Source organism: Siphateles boraxobius, unplaced genomic scaffold (assembly GCF_051911475.1).
Source record: "Siphateles boraxobius isolate OS27281-9 unplaced genomic scaffold, OSU_SipBor_1 29, whole genome shotgun sequence".
In the NCBI taxonomy this organism is placed as follows: domain Eukaryota; kingdom Metazoa; phylum Chordata; class Actinopteri; order Cypriniformes; family Leuciscidae; genus Siphateles; species Siphateles boraxobius.
In genome coordinates this window covers 2,597,553-2,625,006 of record NW_027508908.1, presented here as the reverse complement: position 1 = coordinate 2,625,006, position 27,454 = coordinate 2,597,553, and the positions used below count along the sequence as shown (strand labels likewise).

The 27,454-nt window shown below is 38.2% G+C and overlaps 2 protein-coding genes across 51 annotated transcripts in view; one reads left to right on the top strand and one right to left on the bottom strand.

Moving 5' to 3' along the window:
- Positions 1-27,454, bottom strand: part of LOC143753569 (tetraspanin-1-like) — a 206,383-nt gene that overhangs the window by 104,156 nt on the left and 74,773 nt on the right. The gene's annotated exons all lie outside the window — the stretch shown is intronic.
- Positions 1-27,454, top strand: part of nfixa (nuclear factor I/Xa) — a 98,554-nt gene that overhangs the window by 43,191 nt on the left and 27,909 nt on the right. For 35 of the 50 annotated variants that reach the window (XM_077246000.1, XM_077245954.1, XM_077245999.1 and 32 more), the window contains one exon: positions 2,073-2,604. In XM_077246000.1, coding sequence (XP_077102115.1) covers positions 2,073-2,604 — 532 coding nt within the window. Of the gene's footprint in view, positions 1-649; positions 1,453-2,072; positions 2,605-27,454 lie in introns of those variants that run through there. The other 15 variants (XM_077245989.1, XM_077245996.1, XM_077245995.1 and 12 more) reach the window with 8 other exon arrangements.

Sequence of the window (27,454 nt, the reverse complement as noted above, 5' to 3'; positions counted from 1 at the left end):
TAAAAACAACAACTAATAAACCACTCTGTTTATTGCGTCAGGATGTTTGCATCTGATGCTGACATGTATTCAGATGAAGTTTAAAGAGAGAGAGAGTGTTGTTCTGCTGGTGACTATGTCTGTCTTTGCTCTTTGTTTGTGTGGCGAGTCTAAAGGCAGCTGCTGGTCTGTAGCGTCTGCTGGGAGTTCTGGCCCGCTCGTTCACACGCCGCTCAATGGAGGGAGGAGACGGGGCAAACGGGGACACTGCTGTGCGCTCGCTCACTCGCTCGCTCGATGGAGGAAATGGCAAGAGTATTGGTGAAAATGGCAAAAGTGCATACATGTGTGCATCTGAGTGCAATTCTTGAGAACAAGAGGGGGAAAATGGAGGTAAATTGGGGTGGGAATGGAATACGGGCGCCGCTGATTGGCGCATGTAAAATTAATGTGCTTTGGACTTTGCAGTTGCACAAGATAGGAACTTGTTAATTTGGCAAAGTAAGGAGCCAACCCAATGACCGAACCCTACCCCCCCCCTCGCTCTCGCTCCGTCTCCTTTCACCCTCCCTCCGTCCTTGCCTCCCTCCCATTCAGCCCTTCAAGCGTGCGTATTGGCTGAGCGATCGGGCACCCGGTGCCAAATAGGTGGGCTCAGCTTCGCGCTGGCACACTCTGAGGCAATGGATAGGAAACGAGCATGGAGAGGAAGAGAGAGATAGAGTTGGAGAGGAAAAAGGGGAAAAAAAGAAGCTTCTATCGGGTTTGCCAGCGGTCGTACGCGCTCTTCCAACATTGATTCGGTTCTCTCTCCTTTTTTTTTTTCGCTCTCCATTCGCTCCTCTCTACCCCCCCTCTCTGTCTCTCTCTCTTTCTCTCTCCCATTCTCTGTCTATCTCTCGCTCTCTGTGAGTCGAATGCAGAGCACGCATATCTGAACAAACACCACTTACTGCTTTGCCAAACATTTTTTCTCTTTGTTGCGGTATTTGTGTATTTATTTGTGTATGTTTTTTCTCTAACAGTGAGTACAATACTTTTTGATTACGAGCAGTTTCGTTGTCCGCCTTCCTGTTTTCAAATGTAATTTGTATGTTTTATTTTTGATTTTGGTGAAAATCCCCTTTTTTTTCGCTAACTTTTTTTCCCACTTTTATTTCCCCCTCTCTGTTTTGTGTATTAAATATTTCTCTCTTGAATTTCTTGTTTTTCTATCTCCAGAGCTATGCCACTGTTTGGCTCCTCCAAGATTTTCTGAATTTTTCTTCTTAACCGACTGGACATTTTTATAAAATTTTTCCTTTTTGAAATCTTTTAAATTCTTTACCTTTATAATTTTGTGCAACAACAACAACAAAATGTATATCTTCTAATAATCGGGGCATGTAGTGTCGAGTTGAGTGCCAAGAAGACTTTTGACTTGTTTTTCCACTCCATATCGGCTGGCAGAGTTTATGATGAAAGTGCAGAATGGTAACTATTTTATTTTGCTGGTTTGCTGCATGTCTTGTGTGTTTTGTCTGTGGCGTTCTGTGTCCGTGTGGCGATGTAGTTTGGATCAGGACGCGCGGTCGCAGGGGTTGGTTGTGCGGTTTGGCACAGGCGACAGTGAGCAGCTGTTGCGGACTCTTTACGCCTGTCCCTCAAAAACATCATTGTCTGTTTTGAACTGAGAAAAGGATCTCTTGAAAGCCAACAATGTCAGTGTAAAAAAAGAGAAATGTAGATTAGAAGAAAAAAAGTGAGGTTACAATTTAGTAAAAATTTTCTTAATGGAATGTCTATAGTTATTGTTAGGAATTCTTGTTAAATCTACATCAGCGTTGCAGTATTTGTATTTATGTGATGCTTATGACGGATGTTTGTGTGTGTGTGTGTGTGTGTGTGTGTGTGTGTATGTGTATGTGTATGTGTGTTTGTAATCCTCACAAACACGCACTCATACATTTCCCGTACCTTCCTTTAGCAGAGCGTCGCCGAGCCAAACTCGCTCTCTCGTTCGGCTCATGCTTCGTAATTCTAACGTCTTCTCCCCTTCCCTCCTCTCCTCTCCCCTGCTTCCCGTCTCTCCCTCCCTCTCTCCATCCCTCCAGGATGAATTCCATCCCTTCATCGAGGCTCTCCTCCCGCACGTGCGGGCTTTCTCATACACCTGGTTCAACCTGCAGGCCCGCAAGCGCAAGTACTTCAAAAAGCACGAGAAGCGCATGTCCAAGGACGAGGAGCGCGCCGTCAAAGACGAACTCCTGGGCGAGAAGCCCGAGATCAAGCAGAAGTGGGCGTCGCGGCTGCTGGCCAAATTGCGCAAGGACATCCGGCCGGAGTTTCGCGAGGACTTCGTGCTCACCATCACGGGGAAGAAGCAGCCATGCTGTGTGCTGTCCAACCCCGACCAGAAGGGCAAGATTCGGCGCATCGATTGCCTGCGGCAAGCCGACAAGGTCTGGCGCCTGGACCTGGTGATGGTGATCCTGTTCAAGGGGAGCCCGCTGGAGAGCACAGACGGAGAGAGGCTGGTCAAGTCCCCGCAGTGCTCAAACCACACTCTGTGTGTGCAGCCACACCACATCGGGGTGTCCGTCAAGGAGCTGGACCTGTACCTGGCCTACTTCATCCACATGCCAGGTCAGTGGGTTACGTCTCTTTCTCTGTCCTACAGCTACTGATACTTGAACGTGTTTATTTAAGAGGGGTCAGAATGCAGGGTAAGGTGGCACACTGGCACCACCCATAATCATCATCACATCCAGCACACGTATAAACACTTGAGCTTCTGTGTTCTGCTGCTAGAGACGAAATTACACTTCAGACTCTGGGTTCCCACGGTCATGGAAAAATCTGGGAGTAGTTGTAGACATGAAAAACTCATTTTAAGAATAATGCAAATTCATGCATTGAATTTATAATCTCTCTGGTTATGCTCTGTATGGAAATCCTATCAAACTGCATTCAAATCTCAGGAGGATTTTTGTGCTTTTTAGAGACATTTGTACACTAATAAGGATGTTTAAATCTATTAATTCTACAGATTATTATTATTATTATTACCTGGCTTTCAGAAATGTAAAAAATACAAATTCAGTACTCAACTGGAATAATTCATGGAAATTAATTGGGGAACCCTGCTGAAATGTGAATAACTAGTCTAGAAAAAATCTAATCCGTTTCTGCCATTGCTTATTTAATGGGTTTTTTTTATTTATTTTTTATTGATTATAATATTTTGATTTCTTTTGTTTTGTGATGGTGCTTAAAATATATAGTGTATTGGTTATTTTTTACAAGAAAAAAGAGCGCCTGGCCTTTTCAGTTCTTCAGTTCCATCCGGTTTTCTCATTGGCAGTGTGGTTTAGAGCCGTATCATTTTAGAGTGTGTGTGTGTGTGTGTGTATTCATGGATAAGTTACCAGCACAGTCTCATACACTCTTTGCCAAACACTGTTTCTGACACGGCTAACACTCTCTCTGACGCACACAATATCGGCCAAACACACTCAGGCCAAACGGCTCCATAATACTGTGATTACAAAGCTGAAATTGCCTTTTCTTTCTTTTTTGATAATTCATTTTAATGTTATAGTACAGCAAACAAACCACAAATTTGTAACAACATTTAAAAGACCTGGCCTGTTTTCAGTTAAAAACCATTACAACAGCAAATTAACAAAATATTAGCAGCAGAATTTTAAAGCTTTCCGTCTCTCGCTCAGCGTACGCACTGGTTTACTCTGTGCCCAGCAGGGTTGGCCATCGCGCTGCCCGTTCAGAATGTTTGCTTCTGTACTGCGGTCTTATCTTATCAGGCTAATTCCAGTGTGCACTGGTGCTTTTATCAGGCTCCAAATAGCCCCGGTGGAGACTGGCACCCTGCAGGGCAGCCGTGCAGAATCCCGGTGCCCGTGGCATCCCGTGCCAGAGCTCAGGGGGCCTTTCTCAAGATGCACACAGTCTCCATGCGCTGCTCTGGTTGAGGGCATTTTATAGTTTTCATATTCATTTTATTCTTGATTTAAATTGTGCATTCAATACTAAAACCACAATTTGAAATCTAATTTGAAATAGCCTGAAGGTTGAAATCAGGTATTTGTTGTGCGTGCAAAAAATATCTGCATTCTTTGTATAGAATGCTATGGTTCAGCTGTGTATTTAATTTGATTGTGTTGCTTTGTGTTTATTTTGTCCTTGTGATTGTTTATTCACAGCACAAACTCTTTGTTTATCATTATTAAATTTGGCCTTCATTGTCGCACACTCAAATCGAAGATTCCTCTTTTGTGTCCATAAGAAAGCAAGGAAAGAACAAGAGAAAGGACAGCTTCGGGAGTCGCTACAGTAATTGCTCTAGTTGGCACTGTTGCAATGCCTTTGGTGCAGGAGGATGCGTGTGTGTTTTGTGTGTGTGTGTGTGTGTGTGTTACTAGTGTTCGTCACATTCTCTTAATTTGGTCTCTGATTTCTCTCACCGTTTCCTTCAATATTCCAATTCTCTCTTTCTCTGTCAAGCCATGACTTGTAAATATTCAGAGGGATTGTGTGTGTGTGTGTGTGTGTATGCATGCATGTGTGTGTATGAACTCTGGGCACTTTTTTTTTCAGTCTCTCTTTTTCAACTCTCTTGCCATTTTAAAACCGTTCACTGAAAAATTTTCTGTTCAATACTTCACTAACCTAAAACATTTTTCCCCTTGTTATTATAGTGATAGGTTGCTGGAGAGTTAGACTTTTAATTTGTTATTAAACACTTACGTCTGCATCATATTTTAACTTGCTAGTGAGACTTGTCAGAGTTTGAACCCAGGCCCAAATCTTAAACCACTGTGCTTAACAAGTTTTTGGGATCTGACTCGAAAGTGTTCCATACTTCACTAAATTTAGGCTTATTTTTGTCTTAGAATGAAGTGCGAGATGAATAGTTTATTTAAGACCCTAAGTAATAGTCCAGGTGTATTGGAGGTAAATGTGTTTTAAATGTGTTTCCATTAAGATTGGTGATTATGGGGAAAGTCATCCTAATGGTGGGAAGTGGTTTTTGGCTAAAGAGAATATTCATTTTATATCCAGGGTTGTATTGTTAGTGCTGCTAATATATCGTTATTATGAGAATCATTTAAACTTTCCCCTGCTTCAGCACTCCACACAGGAAATTTGATATTTAACCATTAAAGAGGTGTGAACAATGTGCTTTATGCCATTTCATGTGTTTAACTGCTGCTCTTTAAATGGCTGTTATATTTAGGAGACAATTTTTCATGGAAATCTGTGTTTGCTAGACTAGAGCATTTAATGTTTTCTGCTAAATTATTTATTCTACTATATATATATTATGATTTTTTTTATTGTTTTAATAACGTATTACACATTCTCGTTTCTTGTTTGCTGTAAATAATGCTTTTTTGGTAATAATGACTATTTCCTAATTATGTTTCGCTATGAAAAAAGAAAGTTTTTCCTTCTTTCGAAGGCGCTTTCTGAAACGAACACACGCGTAAGAGCCTGCAGTAGTGATTTCTCTCTGTCTGGATGCGGCATTGTGGGAGTGTTTTGTTTGGAAATGAAATGTTTGGAATTGCTGTTAAACAGATTATTTCAGCAGTCGTCATTCACTTCGAGCCAGTGTACATAACGCGTCTCTCTTTCTTTCATCACTCATTCTGCTTCCAAGTGCCTCCTCTGTCTTTCTTTGTCTCCGTCAATCTTCCTGTCTTCCTGGCTCCTTCTGAAAGTCTGATAGACTGTTGAAATGGAAAGAAAATCCACCTCCTTGGGGCATAGGTCAGATTGCACTGGTCAGAGAGATTTTTATGTGTAGAGAATCTCCAAACATAATTTTCCGTTATCCTACATTTCTCCTATATTTAGGACTGCGCTCGGCTCTGACTCACCTGGGCTTCTTTGGGTTGTTTCTCTCTTTTTTTTTTTGCTTAAATATGCCACCGCAGTGCTATTAAGCTTCTGGGATTTCTTGACTATTTTTGTGATTTTTAAGTCTTCATGCTTGATTCATTCCAGGGGATTTGTTCAAGAAAGACGTGAAGTATAACTTTCTCAGCTCCTTACACACCGGAGACATTTATGTGCTTTTTAAGAGCACAAAGGAAGGATTGTAAAAGTGAAACACATTAACAAACAAACCAGTGTCAGCTCTACTGAATGAGCACCTGCTTTTAAACTCTACAGGAGGGACAGGCAGAGAAAGAAAAGTAAAAAAGCTGAAGCTGAGAGTAAAATAAAAAGAGGCAAATGTTTTCTCTTCTCAGTTGCTGGTCTTTCTTTAGTTTTTTTTTTGTATTCGTGTCAAGCATGAAATTTGTCTACAATAGCACTGAGCAATATATTTACAAATAATTTATCTGAGATTATTTTAGTGATGATATAATAAACAACTGAATAGCAATCCTTCCTTATTCTACAAATATGAAGGATCTAGAGATTTTTTTAATAGCGTCTCAAAATCAAAATTTTTTGGTAAGTTCTGTTCATTTCTGTCAATATTTTTTTAACTTATTTATGCAGTCCTTGCATGCATTTTTTAAATGCAGTAAAATCTTTTAATGAAAATTAAGAAGGTAAATAATACTGTTTAACACTTATTATATATATATTGCTGCATATAAATTAATTTTTTTAAGTAGTATTTTTAGAGCAAATTTTATATATATATATATATATATATATATACATACTGTATATATTTCTCTGAATATCTATATATGTACATGTATGTATGCATGCGTATGTATATAATTTGCTCTGCTAAAACTATATTGAAATTGTTTTGAAAATATTTAATTGTCAGATATGCTGAAAGATGATCAGAATGCTGAAAGATTTTAAACAAAAAAACTAAAAATGTGTTTATGTGTATCTGGAGAGTAAGAGAGAGAGGAGAGGGAGAGACACAGAGAGAGAGAGTAATGTGGCCCACTCACAACGACTCTGGTTACGAGTCAGAGAACACAATGCCGAGCTCAGTAACAGCACAGGCCTACTCATTACACACACACACACACACACACACACACACACACACACACACACACACACACACACACACACACACACACACACACACACACACACACACACACACACACACACGACGCAACGGCCATGGAAAGCTGAGCCATAACTCAAATCTATAGGAGTAGAAGTTCTGCATTAGTGCTGTTAGATTGAATTCTCATGGAGCTCATTAGATAAAACCTCTTTAGAAAGAGGAGAAAGGGATGATCAAGATCGCCGAGGGGCGAGAGAGAGGGAGACGGAGAAAAAGGCGAGGGAACGGGGGCAGCCTCGTCTGCCATTTTTTGGCACCCTGTACGGTGAGCTCTATGTAGAAGGTGCCAGAACCTCATTGCTGCCAACCTCTCTCCCTCTGATCCTTTCTTCCTCTCCCTCTCCCTCTCTTTTCACCCATTCTCTGTGTCTCTCTCGGGGGGCTCAACCCCAGCGTCGCCCCCGTCGTCTTGATATGTCCTCATATTTTCAGCTCAACTGTTACGTCAATTATTTTTTTTATACAATTAGATTTTTGTTTTGCATATTTGCATGGACATGTGCGGGGAGGTGGCACTTGTTTTTTTCTTTTTTCTTGATCGACTTTGTAGGACATCAAAGACAGTTTTCAGACATCTCATTAATAGGAATTGAAATCTGGATTCGGATTCCACTTAGAAAATCTGGTTCCTAAACGATTCCTTTAAATATTCTTTTAGTACTTTTGAAGAAAGCCCTCTTTCATAAAAATAAAGAATAATTATTAGTTTTAACAAAAAACATACCAGGTTCAGTACAAGAATGAAGGTAACTTGCTGATCAGTGAGTGAGTCATTTAATTAATTTTGACTGATTCACTGAAAGGACTCATAGACTGAATCAAACTGATAACCATAGGTTTGTGAGTATTTTTGACACATTCGATAAAGGTGCACTTAGTAATTCTGTGTTTTTGTTGCAACGTTGTTGATGCAGCATCATGCAAAAGATTTCAGCTGATTAAATTATTTTACCTGATTCCATTAAATCATATTTTACTGATTTCAAAAAGCTTTGAAATCACTAATCACCGTAGTAGTTAGCCATGAATAATTTGTTTCATGCATAAAAGTGTCCGATAAGGGGACGGTTACCGAGATAAAACATGATTTTAAAATGTCAGCCCCCATGATATATTTAACAATCCTACATGTGATATAAAATGCTTTCGTTTGGCCACTATAAAACTATTTAATGTGAAAAAAATGACTGGGTGCACCTTTCAATAGAATCGGCTGTTGTAAATAGAATTTCACTGGTGATGCTTTATGTTTGTTAGTTTCTTTTGCGGTGATACTGCACATTTCTCATGAAAAAAAGAAAAACAGCACAGGTCTTTCAGAACAATCTGAGCCGTTTCTCAAAGGTCAGTTTCTGCCGGTCTCTCATGGGCTTCGCAGCTCCAAACTTTTCCTCTCCCAGCAGATGCACGAAGGGCACAAAACTCAGCGGCTTGTCTTCCTCAGTGAAAGCCCGAGCCGTCATAAACAAATTTTGCCCGGTGTTACTTACCGCATGTGAAAGAGAGAAGGTGTTGTGTTTTTTTGGAGCTCCTAGTAAGGGAAAACGTTTGACAGGCACAACAGAGACACAGCGAATCAATTCTGGCATGCGTTTGTGTGTAAGGGAATAGGCCTGGAAAGCAGTTTGGACACAGATCTAGGCCGCCCGTCTCGGTGAGCGGGAAAGAACGCAGAGAACAAGGGATGAAACCGGAGAGAAAACGGCAAGGAACAGGGGGATGGGATAACAAGGGAAAGAAAAGCTGTTGTGTGTGTGTGTTTCATAATAAGTGTGTGAAAAATAGGCCTATAAATGAGAGTGTGTAAAGCTTCATGGCTCTCAGCTCCAGAAAGCCCCATTCATCAGACAGGAGCATCTTCCCGCTCTTAAAACAATGAAAGGCAAACCCCCCCGTTCTCTCGAAGCAGAGGAGAGTCTGTCGTTTGTTTACAGAGATAACAGGATAAACGAGAGAAAGAGAGAGTGCGAGAAGTAAAGTGTGTGTGTGTGTGTGTGTGTGTGTGTTTTTGTGTGTCGAGACAGAGGGCCCCTGTATGCCACCGGATGAAGTGATGGTGGGATAGCGCATGATTAGTATGTTAATAGGCAAATATAAAGTGTTTGTGTGTCTGTGTGTGTTTGCATTAGATCACTATGGGCCTTATACATATGCATCAACATACAGAAGCGTTTTTGTTTGTGCACACGGATGGGTGTGTTGAGCTGTGTGTGTGTGTGTGTGTGTGCTTAATTGTGAGTTCACATAGAAGAACCGGTGTGTATTTGCATACGTACATGTTTCGGCATACATAGAGCGCATATGTGTGTGTGTGAGTGTGTTCAGGACTTTGGCACCTGTGGGTCTCTGTGGGGTTCAGATTTCTGATTTTGGTTTCCTCCTTTTGCTACTTTTATATATTAAAAACTCCATAAAATAGCTTGAAAAGCCAAAAAAAGGCTTTAGTTACGTCACAGCCTTTAAATGTGATTTTGACACTTGCTGATTGGTTGTCGGGGGAAGGGAATTCTCATTCTAGAGGGCATTTGATTGGACAATGTAGTGCATGATAATCATCAATGGTTTATTTATATAAGAGAAAAGACATTTGTTGCAAATTGTTATATCTGCAAAAAAAAAATTTGTTACAAATTGTGTCAACTATTAACATGCACAATGTGTAATGATAGTCCTCAAACATTCTGGTTAAGGTTGGTTTTATTCAGAAATACTGTCTTTTAAAGTCTTTAAATTTTCAGCCTATTAAAAACCATTCATGTCTTTTATCATATAAATTTTCCAGTGTAGCTTTAAGCCCCCTAACCCCAAGTATTTAACTTCTGCTATTTTTGCTTTATTGTAGGGATCCACTGATATGAAAATTTTGGCCGATAATGATAATTCTTTAATTTGAAAGCTGTTAACCGATACATTGGCTGATAAATCTAAATCCAAATTCTTATGTAATTTTTGAGACAAAGACAAAAGTCTCACCATTAATAGCCATGACCAAAGCACACAATTATATATTATATCTCATTATAATTTTATGTAGCCTATATGACAGACTTGCAGACAGACTGTATTTTCCCTTTATCGAAGTGATTCCAATCATATTTCAAGCCATCGAAAACCATCATGCGAACAGTAATAGTCTGAAGTGTCTCAGCTGGCGGAATAAATACATTATTTATTAGTTTAATATATTGGCCAAATTTTCCAAGCCGATAACAATAACACTAAAAATGAACATATGTCGGCCAATATATCGTGCATCCATACTTTATTGATGTATGATATGATATGATATAATACTTTATTCGCATGACAATATCTATGTTTACAACAATCAACATCCAATAAACATCGACATACACTTTTATTGTCACTTTGGATCAATTTAATGCAGCCTTGCTGAATAAAAGTTTCTTTAAAAAAAAATTTGACTGATTTTCACCATAAAGTCTGTAACAGAGTTTTCTAACACACACACACACACACACGCACACAAAAATCTGTGGTGACAGCAGTCCCACACAAACACATGCTCCGCCTCCACAGTCCATTGGCAGTGATGGGATTGGCTCTGATTTAGGCTGGTGTCATGGCAACCAAAAAACCCAACATACCTTGTTGTCTGGGCTCCATTCAGGGGTTCTGTAAGGCCAACGGCAGTTCACATGGAATCAGTGGCCGAATGTTGGGATAGACATCATTTCTCTCAGATGGGTTTTTAAGGGTAATATCTTAAGTACCACATCTGTCAGAAGGAGAGGGAGAGAGAAATATACATCTACAAATATAGAGAGGAAGGATTTGAGTGTCACGCATATTTATGTAGCATGGCTAGTTGCCCAGAGCTGCCTCCTACACGTGAGAAAGAAAAGAGAGCGCGTCCATAATAAACGACTGTACAGTTCTCTATTTTGAACCGCGCCATTCGTCTCGCATGAATATTCATGCATGCATGTGATTTGCAATCTTTATGTCACATTAAAAACCCTGCAGCTATGAAGGAAATATCCATCTGTGGGCCACGTTCACCCTCAGAGCCAAACTAATACCACCTTACGCTATTCACACCAGCTCTTATGAACATTTATTTATTCACTTTTGCAACATGTCTCACAGGCACTGGGATGTTTACACTTGTGGATACACACACACACACACACACACACACACGCATGCATTGTGCAAACAAAGATAGTGGTTTTGCATGGAAGAGTTCAAGGATTTTATTTGGTTTTCTGTAACTGCAAACAAATTTGAATATCTGCTCTATCCGTTGAAAGCCAAATATTCACGCTGACCAGAAACCACTCAAATGATTTGTTCAATTGTACAGTTGTATCATCTGTGCACAATTGTGTGCATGTACAGTAAGTGAGGGAGACTTCAGTAATATTTATACAGTGATATTTATTTAGGATAAAACAGTGTTATGTTGCTGTATACATATAGATAGATTTGGGTGGTCCCTAAAATGCTGATTTCTCGTTGTACTATCCTTGTGGAGAGACGTTTAGTGTAGGCAAAGTGTACACACACACACACACACACACACACACACACACACACACACACACACACACACACACACACACACACACACACACACACACACACAGAATATTTCACATCTGGCCTCTCTTCTGCATGTGTGTTTAGGAAGAACAGAAGATTAATGTTGCACATTTTATTATACGTATATATTTCACTCTCTGGCCTGTAGCTCAAATGGACTCTATAAATATGACTGGGCAATATGACTAAAATGTATTCCTGTGATCAAAGCTGAATATTCAGCATCATTACTCCAGTCTTCAGTGTCACATGATCCTTCAGAAATCACTCTGATATGATGATTTGATGCTCAAGAAACATTTCGGATTATTATCAATGTTGAAAACAGTTGTGCTGCTTAATATTCTTTTTAGAAACCGTTTATATAATATATATATATATATATATATATATATATATATATATATATATATATAAATCTCAAAATAAAAATTCAGGATTTGATGAATGGGTGTGAGATCATGGTGTGTGTGTGTGTGTGTGTGTGTGTGTGTGTGTGTGTGTGTGTGTGTGTGTGTGTGTGTGTGTGTGTGTGTGTGTGTGTGTGTGTGTGTGTGTGTGTGTGTGTCTTTGTATAATCCCAAATTTCACTTTTTGATTCCAAAGATCCATTCCAAGTCCAAAGGTGAAATAAATTGATTAAAGTAAGTGAAGGTGTTTAGACACAGACAGACAAGTACAAGAGTGATTTATATGGATGATGTACTTACATGCTTTGTGTTTTTGACTTCTTGTGTGTGTATGTTTGTGTCTGTGAGTGTATTTGTGTCCGAACTTATTAGGATTAACTGCCTTTTTATATCCAGCCCTCTTAATCTCTCTCTGTCACCTTCTCTCTAGTCTTTTGTCTGTTTGACACATACTCAGATGTTTGTTGTACTCTATCACACAAGTGTGTGTGCAGGGTTTGATGTGATGTCGCCCAAAGGCGTTCTGTGTAAGTAGACTTGGGTCATTTAAGGTTGCCATAGTTTATGAGGAGGGTGTGACTTTATTAAGCAAGCTAACAGTGAACATGTGAGCATGAAACAAAACAAACTATGCAAAATCCTTTTAATGGATATTTTAATATATTGTATTGAATTGCTAAAAAAAACATTTCATGTCCATTCCTCCAAGTTTATCTTCAAGTATGAACTTTTAAGTGCTTGTTTAGTAAAAGAGTTTAATTTAGAAGCACCAGGAGCTGTAGAACACTGCAAGTTGTAGTACATTATGCTGTATTGAGTGGAGAATGTTGTTGTGTGAGATCTAGTACGGTTCTTTGATAGTTTTAGAATACTATCATAAGTGTTCTAGAACATTAGTTACTGTTTTAGTCAATTAATTTGAGGGTTCTAGAACATTATTATGAGTTCTATAGCATGTTTCTTTGAGTTTTCTAGAACATAGAAAGGTATAGCGCATTACTCATTGCTCTGAGGGTTCTAGAACATTACTCTGAGAGTTCTAGCTGTGAGGGTTTTAGAACATTATTATGAGAGCTATAGCATGTTACTTTGGCAGTTGTATAACACTGAGTGCTATACAGTAGCACATAACATTGCTCTGAGGGTTCTAATAATCATTTTGAGAGTTCTAGGACATTACTCTAAGATACCTAGCACATTATTCTATGTGTAACACTTTTTAAATATGATTATGAGTTCTAGAGTCAAGTCGATTGTAGAATTCTCAGATGGGCTGAGTGTGAGCATTCACTGTGTATGTATCTGCAGATGTCACGTGTGTGTGTGTGTGTGTGTGTGTGTGTGTGTGTGTGTGTGTGTGTGTGTGTGTGTGTGTGTGTGTGTGTGTGTGTGTGTGTGTGTGTGTGTGTGTGTGTGTGTGCGTGCAAACAGACTTTCATGTCTGTAGGACTCAAGCACATGAGAACCTCAATATTGTTTAGTAACTATCAGAGCTCAGCAGAGGTGATGGACTTTAACCCAGTATTTGATCACACACAGATCTGAGTGAGGAATTCTGAGAGCAGAACACACACACACACACACACCATCCCTCTGAATATTTACAAGTCACGGCTTGACATGGAAGGAAGTCAGACACAGAAAGGGAGAATTGGAATATTGAAGGCAACGGTGAGAGAAATCAGAGACCGAATTAAGAGAATGTGACGAACACTAGTGTCAAAGGAAAGCGCGCTGTGTGTGTGTGTGTGTGTGTGTGTGTGTGGGTTTTCTAAGGTCACAGTGCAGAATATCACACTGGAATGTGGAATGCTGAAACACTGCCAACACAAGCACATCAACTACACACACACACTCACACACACATACTCTCTCTCTCTCTCTCTCTCTCTCTCTCTCTCTCTCTCTCTCTCTCTCTCTCTCTCCACTCCCCCTCTTTTGACTCAGTCATTTGTGTTATGAAAAGTGCTTTAGTATGTGCATTATGTCCAGTCTGAGAGCTCTGTATACGTTATATATTAGGCACAGTGTATCATACACACGTACTGGATCAAACCGTGTGTCAGCCACATGCTAACATTGCGAGAGCCCAGGACTGCTCTTCATTTACAATATTTCTCTCTGCTGTTTGTTTACTTTGCAGGTAAATCAGATGGCGTGCACACACACTCACTCTCTCTCTCACACACACACTCACTCACTCACTCTCTCTCTCTCTCTCTCACACACACACACACACACACACACACACACACACACACACACACACACACACACACACACACACACACACACACACACTTACTCACTCACTCACTCACTCTCACATACACACTCACTCTCTCTCTCTCTCTCACACACACACACACACACACACACACACACACACACACACACACACACACACACACACACACACACACACACAATAACTTTTGTTTGATGTTCTCCAAGAGCTCTGGAGACTCGCTGTATTTTTTTTCTTCCCAATGGCACAAGCACAAAATTTTGTGGTATAAAAACAGCAGAGAGCGCCTTTAAAAAATAAGGAGAAATGAAGGAAATGGTAAAAAAGTGGCGTCTCCTGCCAAGAAAATGTTCCATGCGCCCTTAATGTTATAGCCAAGGAGGAATACAAGTCAGAAGGCACATTTGCAATCGATTTAGTATTCACAGAGCGAGCTGTGAAGCAGAACGTCTCTGGACAGGTAAGGAAAGCTACAAAGGATTAAAGAGAGACCAAAACTTTGGTGTTTTAATACAATTTGCTGATACTAAAGTTTGTGTAAGAGTATTATCTATAAAGCTACCTTTAGTCTGTATGTCCTTTTTGACCACTGTATACACGTACACCAGTGCCACAGTTAAACACTGTTAAACACTGTAACAATTTATTAGTTACACGTTACATGTTCTTACTGTAGTAATAACAGTAAATTATGCATAATTACATGCAATTAACCATAAACCAAACCCTAAACCTAACCTAACCCTATAGTAAGTGCATTTGGTAACTCTTTATTTTACAGTGTCCTTATTACCAGTGTTGGGGAAAGTTACTTTTAAAAGTAATGCATTACAATATTGCGTTACTCCCCAAAAAAGTAACTAAGTACGTTACTTAGTTACTTTTTATGGAAAGTAATGCGTTACATTACTTTTGCGTTACTTTTTCTCACCTGCATGGGCTTGTTTGTTTGTTTTTTAATAACAGCTAAAACAATCTATTTTTGCCAATTGTTAAGGCCCTTTCACATCAAAAGTTAAATGAATAAGCCTAAGGCTGAAGGAAATGCATATTTACTACTGTACAGAGGGGAGCGCCGCTCAAACAAACCTTTCAGCTGCTGCTGTTCTTGATTAAATAACAATAGGATACAGGAGAAGGAAGTTCAACACTCTTATTTCTAAACCTAATCTAAAGTCATTTTTGTTTATTAGTATGGTTGAATTAGATCATTGTAGGTCAGCAGCAAAGACATTGGTTAATAAAGTGAGATTAAATACATAAAGTATATTTGTGTAATTTAAAAATAGTTAATTATAAATCTTTTGCACAAAATTCTGAGATTGCATTTGACTGTTTTTATTCATTTTGAGGAATACTGAATGTTTTTGTGCAAGTAAGATGAGTAAATGCATGTTCAATGCAAATGCACACAACACCTCACTTTATTTCTCTCAACATGGGGACAGGAGAGCTGTCAGTCAATAAATGTGAAAAAGTAACTAGCATTACTTATTTGAAAAAGTAACTCAGATATTTTGTTGTAAATTGAAAAAGTAATGCGTTACTTTACTAGTTACTTGAAAAAGTAATCTGATTACGTAACTCATGTTACTTGTAATAAGTTACCCCCAACACTGCTTATTACACATTAGTTATGTGTAGTTACTATAGTAATAACTATAAATTGTGCATAATTACATGCAACTAACCCTAAACCAAAACCTAAACCAATACCCTAACCCTATAGTAAGTAGATGTAGTTAATTATGATTACTCTGCACTTAAGTGTATAATTACACTGTAAAGTGTCTATCTATCTATCTATCCATCTATCCATCTAATCTTCTTTTAGAAATAAATATATATACATATATATATATTCCTATGTGAATATACTGTAAAATCTTTCTATCAATCTGTCTTTGATGAATAGTACATTCAAAAGCAGTATTTATTTTACATAGATTTTTTTTATATAAATGTCTTTGTCACTTTCGATAAATTTGATACATCCTTGCTGAATTCACAGTACTGGAAAAAATAAATCTCGCTGACCCCAAACATTTGAACATTAGTGTGTTTTGTAAAGTAAGCAGAGTTTATTTTTCTTATATCGGCTCACACTTCTTCAAGCATATAACTTTTGGCTGCTGGTATACGCATGTGTAAGTATAGTGTGTGTATTTGAATGTGCGGTGGTGACGTGTTCTCTCTGTAAGTTCAGTATGATGAAGATTTTCCATACAGGAGCGTCAGATAGCTCCACATCTGAGATTCTTTCCGTGTGCTTTCTCTTACACTCGCTGTCTTCATGTTTCTGCACCTGTGTGTGCGCATATGTGTGTGTGTTTGTGTGTGTATTCGCTGTAGGCAGTTCTTAACCAGCAGGGGACCACTGGCACCACATGGGCTCCTTGTTTGGTCTAAGATTGATTCTTACAGTTCGTATATATATTTATGTGTGTGTGTGTGTGTTTAAGAGAGAGTATGCTATTGCTGCAGAAGATAGTGATTGTGCTTTGGCCTTCCCATATGAGAGTAATTTATACCTGCTCAGAAGCTTTGCAGGGTCCAATGAAATCATCGGAGGGGGAGAGATTTCTGAGAGGAAATATAGCGAAGTAAAACCTACAGCCGGTTTATTTCTATATAACATACCGCTTTCGTTTTTTTTCTGTTTGGACTGGAGTAAGAGCTTGAAAAAAATGACTGGAAGGATGGAAAAAGAGAGTTATAATGTAGAGCGAAAGAAAGAAAGAAAGAAAGAAAGAAACATGTAGGATGTAAATAAATAAAGCCTGTCTTGTGAAGCACATAACAGACTCTACTGAGTTTAATGTTAAAGTAACTTTGTTTTTCATATTTTATGATGCATAATTGTCATTTCTCTACCTGTGTCCACCATTTTAGATGGCCTTTTCCATAAAACTTGTTTTTCAAACCAGGGTTTGTGAGTTGTTAAAAATCTATTACATTTTTTTTAATTAAAATAAATAAATAAATAAATGAAATAAAGTACTTTCTAAAAAATAGATTTTTTTTATTAGTTTACCTGTGCCATGTGACCATTAACCAACATTAGAGAACTGTACCTGTCAAATTATTTAAATATTAATTTATAATCTCAGCGGTGGTTGCCAGAATAATTCTAAAATACAGTAAACACTGCTACTAAAACACTCCACACTACTACTAAAATGAATGTAGCACGTTTAATGTATACTGAAAACCACCACAATAATGCAGGTGGTAAAAGAGGAAGCCACACGAGGAATCAGGAAGAAGTAGCTTTACCACAAGATGAATTATACTAGTAAGCAAAAGGTTCACAAAACAAAATGATGGTAACGCATGTCATTTAATTTAAATAATGCTATAAACATTCAGTAAACAACAAAGATGCAACATAAAATCCAAATGTACATAGCTGATACAAAAATATATATGTGCAAAAAATTTTTTTGAACAAAATGCCTTCAATTGTAAAGTGTCACTGAGGGAATTCTGTGAACAAATAATTTATTTTGTTCTGTTTTACTTCTAAAAGCTTTACATGAAATAAAAGTGACATGAAATGTCCGGTTAGATCTTTTACAGTTTTCCCCTGTATATAGTACGGGAACTTACTGTTAACCTATTAACAGTTTTTCCCGTAGTGGTTTAACAGTATTTTACAGTAAAACTACCCTAATTTTTTTTAATGGGGTTTGCATGACACAAAAAGTAAAAAAAAACAAAAACAAAAAAAAACTGCTGTAAAGCATGTAATACTGCTTTAGAATGTAGTTATTTACCAACCTTTTGGTCTAGTGTGATGCCTTAAAAAAATGTCTACGTAGGCATCTCAATAGGTTCTGGAAAAGAGCCGTACTGTAAATAAACAATAAACAGGACAAGTACAACAGACCCGAGTGCGAGTGTGAGGGTCTGTCAGCTTTAATCAGGAAGTGTGTGAGTGTGTGTGTGTCTGTCTCAGTGTCACTGATGACTGGCAGTGTCATCCTTCCCAACACAAGATGTCTTTCTCTGGACTGTGCTGTCCACCAATCACACATTTGTGTCTTTTGTTTTCATTGCAGCAAATTTCTCACTGCGCTCGTCCTCGTCTGCAGTGACATCATATGCAAAGTAGCAGGAGGGTCAATCACTTTTCCCTTCCCTCTTTGTCTTTCATGCATATTTTAGATTTGGTAAACTGGGGTCAGGTTTTTTTTTAAACACTTTTTTTTTTTACAGCACGTATGCATTAAATTGATCAAAAGTGATAATAAAGAGATAATGTTTCTAAATGTTTCAAACAAACGCTGTTCTTTTGAACTTTCTATTTATCAAAATTGATCAGTTTCCACAAAATATTTGAATAGAAAACTGTTATTTTAAACTGTAGTAATATTTCAAAATATGACTGTTTTTACTGTCTTTTTGATCAAATAAATGCAGTCTTGGTGAGAGACTTCTTTCAAAAACCCTTTCCGACCCCAAACTTTGCACACGATATGCATTCGTTAAACATCCCATCCTTAAAGAGGACCTGTCAAATCAAATAATGTTAAAATGAATGAATTAATTGCATGTCAACATGTTAATTTCACAGCAAAACCATTTTGAGTTTGGTATGCTCCCGTTGGGTTCTTCTATCAGTTTACATAAACCACATGATAATTACCTCTAATGTTCTGAGGGGAAAGACTTCTCGCCCTCTGGAGAGTGATATAATTACACAGAGCTGTGTGTAATTAAACACCACGGATCAGTTCATTTCATAAACAAAAGTGTTGATCTCTTCTTACTTCACAGACTATCAGAGCTCTTAAAATGAGATTCTCCCGAGAAGAGGAGTTAATTCTTCATGTACTTTAAAATGATTCAATTATCCTGGAACTGAATGCACTATCTAAACCGAGCTTCAGAGGGCAAATGGGAGATGTCGACATCTTCTTGCCAATTAATAAACAAAATGCAAATATGACTGACGTCACACAGCTGGCAACGTTCTGCTCAATTTCCAGATTCGCTTAAACGCCCTGCTGTTGGATTCCTGCTCTTTCTCTCCCATGTGTTTCCCGTTTAACCGACTCCGGGCCGCAACTGTGTACTACCATATTCATTAGGATGCATTATGATATTCCTCCCATTTTGACTCTACAATGCAGTCCCAGTAAGAAGTCAAGTCATTTTGGTTTCCTCACTGAAAAAGTAGAAAGCGAGAGTTGGAGTGTGTATTTTTGGTCCTGGATTCCCGACCCCAGTCTGTGGATTATGCAGTGCTGTGCTGTGTTAGTGTGAAAGTAATCCCTGCTCTTGTTTGAGGAGTGTTTCCTTGGGGGCTACTGAAGCATGTCGTGGGGTCAGAGGTTAATACAACTGCACGTGTGAGGGTCATGCAGACGTGTTAACAATTACAAGCCAAAGGTGAAAGGTTAAAATAGCTGTGAGGCATGGCAGCTGCGTGTGTGTGTGTGTGTGTGTGTGTGTGTGTGTGTGTGTGTGTGTGTGTGTGTGTGTGTGTGTGTGTGTGTGTGTGTGTGTGTGTGTGTGTGTGTGTGTGTGTGTGCGCGCATTCACAATAGGATAATTTCTACATGTCAGACTTTTACACGCTTTGACTAGTAGATTTATACATCTTCTGAAGAAAAGTTGTGTAAAACTTGATGAATGAACACCGTGATGAAGTCTAGCATGTTCTGAAAAGTTTGTAGGTGGTTGCTAAGGAGTTCTGGATTGTTGCTAGGCAATCATCCCCTCCATCATTGTAAGTCTTTTGCTTGTTTTTTATCTGGCAGGTTAATTTTGTAAGTCTGGTTACTTGGAACAGAAGTTTTCAAACTTTTTTGATACCATATAGTAGACCTCTAAATATGATGATTTAATTTCAGTGGACCCCATGAAGGAAGTTATTTATTATTAATAATATAAATGAAGATATTATATGTGTAAATTATTATTTGGAAAAATTGCTTTCTATTATTTTGACACCATCTTTTTTTTGTTTTGTTATATAGAGTTATAGACCTGAAGAGAAACATAGAACTATTGCTGTAAATATAATTAAATGGGATTTCCAAGCAGTCTTTAGATGGCAGAATGTGTAATAATTGTATTATTTATTTATTTATTTATTTATTTATTTATTCATTCATTTACTTATATTTAATTTTAATACATTTCTTTGTTTTATTTATTTTTATGTTATACCATTTTTATGTTTTGTTTAAATTAATTAAAAATAACACTGATTTGTGTCCTGCTTGAGCCCAGTTTGAAAATTATTTTAGGCAGAATTCATGTCCATAGCCCAAAAGGTGAAGAATGTGATGTTTAATATGTAGGGTTATTATTATTATTTCAAAATATCCTCTCCTTTTCTCTATTCCTCAGTTTCTTTCTCCCTTGTCTCAGAGGTCTGTTCTGTCTCTGCTCTCATTTATCATTTAAAGAATATTTATTTGATTAAATTCTTCAGGGGTTCATGTGTATTTTGGCTCGATGTCGAACATCCTTATCTCTATCTAGTCTCTCCATTCTCTCTCTTTTTATGTGTGTTTGTAATATGTTGCGGCTCAGATTAAAAACAGATTTCTCAAGGGCCTCCACTAGACTAGACACACACAGACACACACAGACACACACACACACACACACACACACACACACACACACACACACTCCCATAATTGCACAGTGTGTCTCAGCTTAGTCCCAGTGGTTTGGCAGTAGATTTAAGCTGCGTGTGTGTTTTAAAAGTGCCAACATGCCCAGTGTTATTTTTTCTGTATATCCTCTCAATCCTCCCAAATGATAGGCTCTGCCACAATCACATAAAGTGTGTGTGTTTGTGCGCTACGATTCAGTCTTACCTAACTGTGTTAGGATGTTATTTAGGTTGAGCTCTGATTGATTGAGATTTGGGTTGTTATGCAACTAAATCCCCCATTAAGAGACTAAACACCCTCTAACCTTTTGACCTCACACACACATACTCAATCTCACAAACATTTCAGAACCAGAACCCAGCAGTCCATTTACACAGACCCATAAACATCTCAAAAATCACTGGTTTGGGTGCTGAGAGTTGATGAGCTCTGGTCATGTAATGTCTCATCTGTAAAGATGCTTAGTGACTCATGAGAGATCAGTGAGATCAGTCAGTGGTGTGCGTGTGTGTGTGTGTGTGTGTGTGTGTGTGTGTGTGTGTGTGTGTGTGTGTGTGTGTGTGTGTGTGTGTGTGTGTGTGTGTGTGTGTGTGTGTGTGTGTGTGTGTGTGTGTAAAGCATCAGTCAAGAATTGGTTGAGGGTTTTACAGGTGTAAGGCCAAAACATATTCTACACAAGAATGTGAACACTCATGTAAGATACACAAGCTTGATTGCACATGTTTAGTCTTGTGTTGCATTGCCTCAAGTTGTACTATAATAACAGTGTAAATTCATTTGCATTGTCTTTTACGCCTAGTTTGCTCTGTCAAGTCCACAAATTAGTCAAACTTAAAAGGTAACTCACATTAAGTTAGCGCTTAAAATATGTTTGCATACATTATGTTCTTGGTAAAATAACATATTAGTACTATTTGTTTAATTTTAGATTTGTTTCAGAAGTGGATTGTTTGTTTGGGTTTTATTTCATGTCCACATTTCCAAATATTTACACAATTTCTTTGGATTCTGGTAGTCAAACTTTTGGTTTGTTACGTTTTTGTATGAGACATTCACATTTTTAGCGCAATATATATATATAAATTAACCGGCGTTGCATGCTGTATCGCCATCTGCAGGTGGGATCTGACCTTTTATAATGATAATATTATATATTTTTTGTTTTTTTAGTTTATATTTGTATTATTCAACCACTATTTTAAAATTAATTTTAGTTTTTCACTTATTTTGTTAATTTATTTCAGTTTCTGAATATGTTTTTAACGCACTAGATAGTTTTAGTACGCAATAATATGGCTGATGCGTACCAGCGAGGTATAAAGGGTGTGAGAAACGAGTGTGTGGGGCGAATCATGAGACGTCTGTTTGCTGCATTGTAAGTGTGTATTTGTCCGAGATGAAACATGAAAGGAAATGAAGGAGTGTGAGATTTGGACGTGTTGAGAGACTTCTGTGGTCTTGCTATTGGCAGACAAGTGTTTTCATTTGTCTACTCTCACTGCAATAAAATAACCATAACTAGAAAGAGAGAGAGAGCTGGCTGATGAAGACATTAGATATGCGAGTGGCTGCCAGAAAACTGCCTTTTTTCATCCTCCTGTATTCATTTACTTCTTTTACCATCACTCTCGGACGTCTGTTGGAAATAAACTTGCTATCCTAACTGAAAGTAGTTACACTACATGTTACTAATGAATGGAAGATGACTATGTTGGGGCGAGGTTTATTTTTTTCAGTTTGCTCGGCTGTAACGTTGCATGTGCATGTTACTTGTCAGGATAATTGCCCAGCATTGAAAATAGCTGTGTTGTTAAGTAGTTAAGTTAGTAACTTGCCACATTGTTCTCAAAAACAGAGGGAATGAAAAGGTTGTAATGATTTGTCTTGTTTCTCTACTCGTGTGCCTATTCCTAGTGAATGTTTCATTGAAGAGAGAGTGTCATTAAGGCATGTCAGCCACCAGGGCAATGAGGCAGAACCCACATTAAAGATCCTCTACAGCAGCAGTAAGCAAGCGTGACCGGCCTATTAAAGCAACACACTCAAACACATATACAGGATCAGGGCACTGACACATTGACTGTGTGTAATGTTTGTGTGTGATGGGACATCAAAGTATCTGGAGGAAGTGTGTTATGGGTGCTGTCAGCACATTCTCTTGCTCTCATTCACACACACACACACACACACACACACACACACACACACACACACACACACACACACACACACACACACACACACACACACACACACATATAAAGACACAAGTTGGGTTTTCATGTTTTATGGGGATTTTCCATTGACATAATGATTTTTATACTGTGCAAACTGTATTTTCTATCCCATACACTAACCCTACCCCTAAACCACCCATCACAGAAAACTTTTTGCATTTAACATTTTCAAAACACATCATTTAGTCAGATTTTTAAGCTGTTTTCCACATGGGGCCAAAAAATGTCCCCACAAGGACAAGGATTTCTGGTATTGCCATACTTGTGGGGATATTTTGTTCACATAACTTAGGGTTTACCTGACACACACACACACACTCACACACACACACACACACACACACACACACGTACGTCACATTCAGGTCAGTGAGGATACAGTTCCTGCTTCCTCTTGTCTCAAACAATGGGAGCTTTATTACTCCGCAGAAATATTTAGAGAGAGAGAGAGAGAGAGAGTTTATTCAAAAACGTGTGTGCTCACCGCATACACAGACATATAGTACACAAATAAACCTTTTCAATAACACTTTCTTCCTGGTTATTCACTCATTTTCCTCAGTAAATATTTTTCCTCTGGCATTTAAAAACTACCATTCAAAAGTTTGCAGTCTGGAAGATTTTTTGAAAGAAGTCTCTTCTGCTCAGGCGGCATTTATTTGATCAGAAATACAGTAAAAAGATTAATTCTGTGAAATATTATTACCATTTAAAATATTTTCTAATTTAATATATTTTAAAATGCAATTTATTCCTGTGATGTTGAAGGTGAATTTTCAGCATCATTACGATAATTCAGAAATCATTAAAAATGAATATGCTTAATTTTTGTGTAAAAACCATGATACATTTTTTCCCCAAGATTCTTTGATCAATAGAAAGTTCAAAAGAACAGCATTTATTTTAAATAGAAATCTTTTGTAACATTATAAATGTCTTTACTGTCACTTCTGATTAATTCCATGTGTCCTTGCTGAATAAAACTATACATTTCTTACCGACCCCTTTTAAATGAATACTTTTATGTTTGTTTGTCCATTCATTATCTTGAGGACCCATTTAAACTGCAGCCATTATTCTGCACATCTGTAATATGTCTATGTTGCTTCTTTTAATGCACTATCCCAGTTAGGATGAATGCAACATTAACATCTATTAGGGCTGCAACAGTTTTTAAATAAAATCAGTACAAATAAATCATGAAAATGAGCCATTGTGCGCACCATATTTCAGGAAAGGCGATTTGCACCCTAAAGCGATTTTCCTAAAGAGATTACCAGACTGGCCATGCTCTATTGTTGATAGTTTATCTGCAAACAAAACAATTGCACTATTCATCCCAGAATCTGATCTGATGCTCATAACAGTCCTGCACACAGCATACGTATTTAGTCTTCGGACTGCTTTACTATTCTAAGATTATTTCTGTGTCTACATGTGCATGTATTTGTTGTGTTTTAGGCATATTTGTAGTAGATTTTATCCATATATTTATCCTTTCCAGAACTGTAAGGCTCTTACACTAGCAAAGAAGCATTTGGGGATGAGTTCAGTAATCACATGCACCACCAATCAAAGTATGTTTTGCAGGCCTGTATTTAGCAGTGTGTTTGTGACTGCAGGGTATTACGGTATTTTATAGCTAAACCTACAGCAGATCAACGGCTACAAGCCATAAAGTATTAGACTGACTGACTGTCGGCAGAGATAAAGCACCAAACACGCTCACACAGGCTCATCCTGACCCAGTACACACTTGCCAGGGCAGAATGAATGGGATAATGATTTAAAAGAGCTGGATATCTGTGAGCTTTTTCCTGTCGCAGTCATCCCAGCATGCACTGGTGTGGGTCCCCAGGTAGTCTTGAAACATTAGTGAGGTAAAGAGAAAGATGTGCAAGAGATTTTAAATGCGATTCAGATCTAACGTGTTAATGGGTTCCAGCTGCTCTTATCGGAGAACCAGAAAAGGTTTCGAGATTCCAGAACTCGGGGTCACTTTTGTTCTAGAACTTACTGTCCTGTTATTCAGCAGAGATGCCAAACGGAGTAATTACCTCAACTCAAAGCTAATGAGAAAATTATGGATACTTGCCGGCCAGCTAAACACGATCCAAAGCACATTTTCTAATAGTCCCGTATCTAAATCTAAAGTTACTTCACATTCACAGACTCTTCAGCTTCCTCAAAATTATACAATTGAGCATCTTTAGCGGGGTATCCAGAAGCACAGTGAGTTTTAGTATAATACTGGATACAAAACCCCAGTTTCCACAAAAATATGAAGCAGCACAACTGTTTTGTACGTGGATAATAATAAGAAATTATTCTCGAGCAGAAAACCATCATATTAGAATGATTTCTGAAGGATCATGTGACACTGAAGCCTGGAGTAGGCCTACTGATGCTGAAAATTCACCTTTGATCACAGGAATGAATTACATTTTAAAATATATTGAAATAGAAAACAGTTCTTTGAATTGTAATACTTTTCACCACATTACTGTTTGTATTTTTGATCAAATAAATGCAGCCTTAGTCAGCAGAAGAGATTCTTTCACAAACATTTAAAAAAATCTTACCGACCCCAAACGTTTGTCAAGAATCTACACCCAACAATACTACAATAATTCAGATGAGCCACTAAATAAGGTGGACACTTGACCGTCACAACCTTTCAAGCATCAGACAAGCCCTGTGTTGCTCTCTCTCTCTCTCTCTCTCTCTCTCTCTCTCTCTCATTTCACTTATCTGGCAGTTTCGGTCTGAAAGGATACTGATGGCCTAATAATCCCACTTTCCTGCAATTATCTCTTTTTTTCCTTCTCATTCCATCTTCAATCCCTCCCCCCTCTCTCTCTCGTCACCCTTGATGAAAAGGGGGATGTGTGTGGGACGCTTTTCTGTAACAGTGAGTGTGTGACTGAATTCCTGCACACTCCGTGAGAATCTGCAGATGTCGGTGGGGCCGCTACAGCACCGCAAAAATACTAGTCCTTGAAAAGAACAGGGGATGGAAAAGGAGAGGAAGAAAAGGAGGGAAAACCCAGCGTCTCGGCCGCAGGGTATGTGTGTTTGCTGCCAGTGAGGTGAACGCCACCCAACTAAAACAGAAAACTAAATCACTAAGCAAATGTTTAGATGTCTGAGCTGCATCTGGTATTGCGAGCTGAAGAGTTGGACTCTGGCTCCTAGTAGCTAAAAAGAAAAGAAATAATATCACATGCATCAGATCAAATTAAGGAATACAAGTTAACTCTGGCAGCATTAAAGGAATAGGTCATCCAAAAAAATTTAAAGATTGGTCATTATTTACTCACTCTCATGTTGTTCCAAACCTTTTAGCTGTTCAAATGAGAATTTTATATATAGTTCATAGTGAACTTGTCTGTCAAGAAATCACTGAAATAGTAAGGTAATGTACCATTCAAAAATATGTATGTACATGTATGTTATAGACAAATGCAAGGGAATATGAATAAGAAGTATGTTAAGTAAATACAAGTATAAATAGTGTTGCATATTGCACGTTTATTGTCCAGTGAGGAAAGAAACTCTGTTCTTTCTATTGTGAAATATTATTACAAAAATTGAATCAGCACCATTACCATAACAGTATTCAGTGTCACATGATCCTTCAGAAATCATTCTAAAATGAGGATTAGATTCTATTCTATACTATTCTATTCTACTTGCTGCAACAATATTTATTATTATCAGTGTTGAAACTGTTGTGCTGCTTAATATTTTGGTGTAAAACGGGATTAATTTTTTCTAAATAAAAGGATTAATTAAAAATGTATATATATGTTAGCCTCTTACTAGCCACACACTTTTAAATAGTAGTGTACTTAGATCTGCTCTGATTGTCTTATAAAGGGTTAGTTCAAAACTACTTGTAAAGTACTGTAAACACAAAATAAAATATTTTGCAGAATATTTTAACGTTTTTTCCATACAGTGAAAGTCAGTGGGCTGCACAACAACACGAGACCACAATGTCTCTCATTATATGGACAAAAAAAAAAAAGCAGTAAAAGTAAACTACACATTGTCTGTGCTCAGTTTGTAACAGTCCATCTTGTAGAAGTGGTCACGCTCTGGAAAGCAGTGTTTAATGATAAATATCGCTGGCAGTGCATGACATCTGGGCCTGTAGGTGTTTCTGAGAGGCGGTGTGTCCCGCTCACCCCGAGGGCTGCTGAGGGCGGGAATAGAGCCGGTTCATTTGAGGTTATTGTGATTCGCTTCATGCCAGATGATAGACGGCACCTGCCGCCCAGCTGTGCTCTTCTGGCCCGAGAGTCTCAGAGCCGATGCAT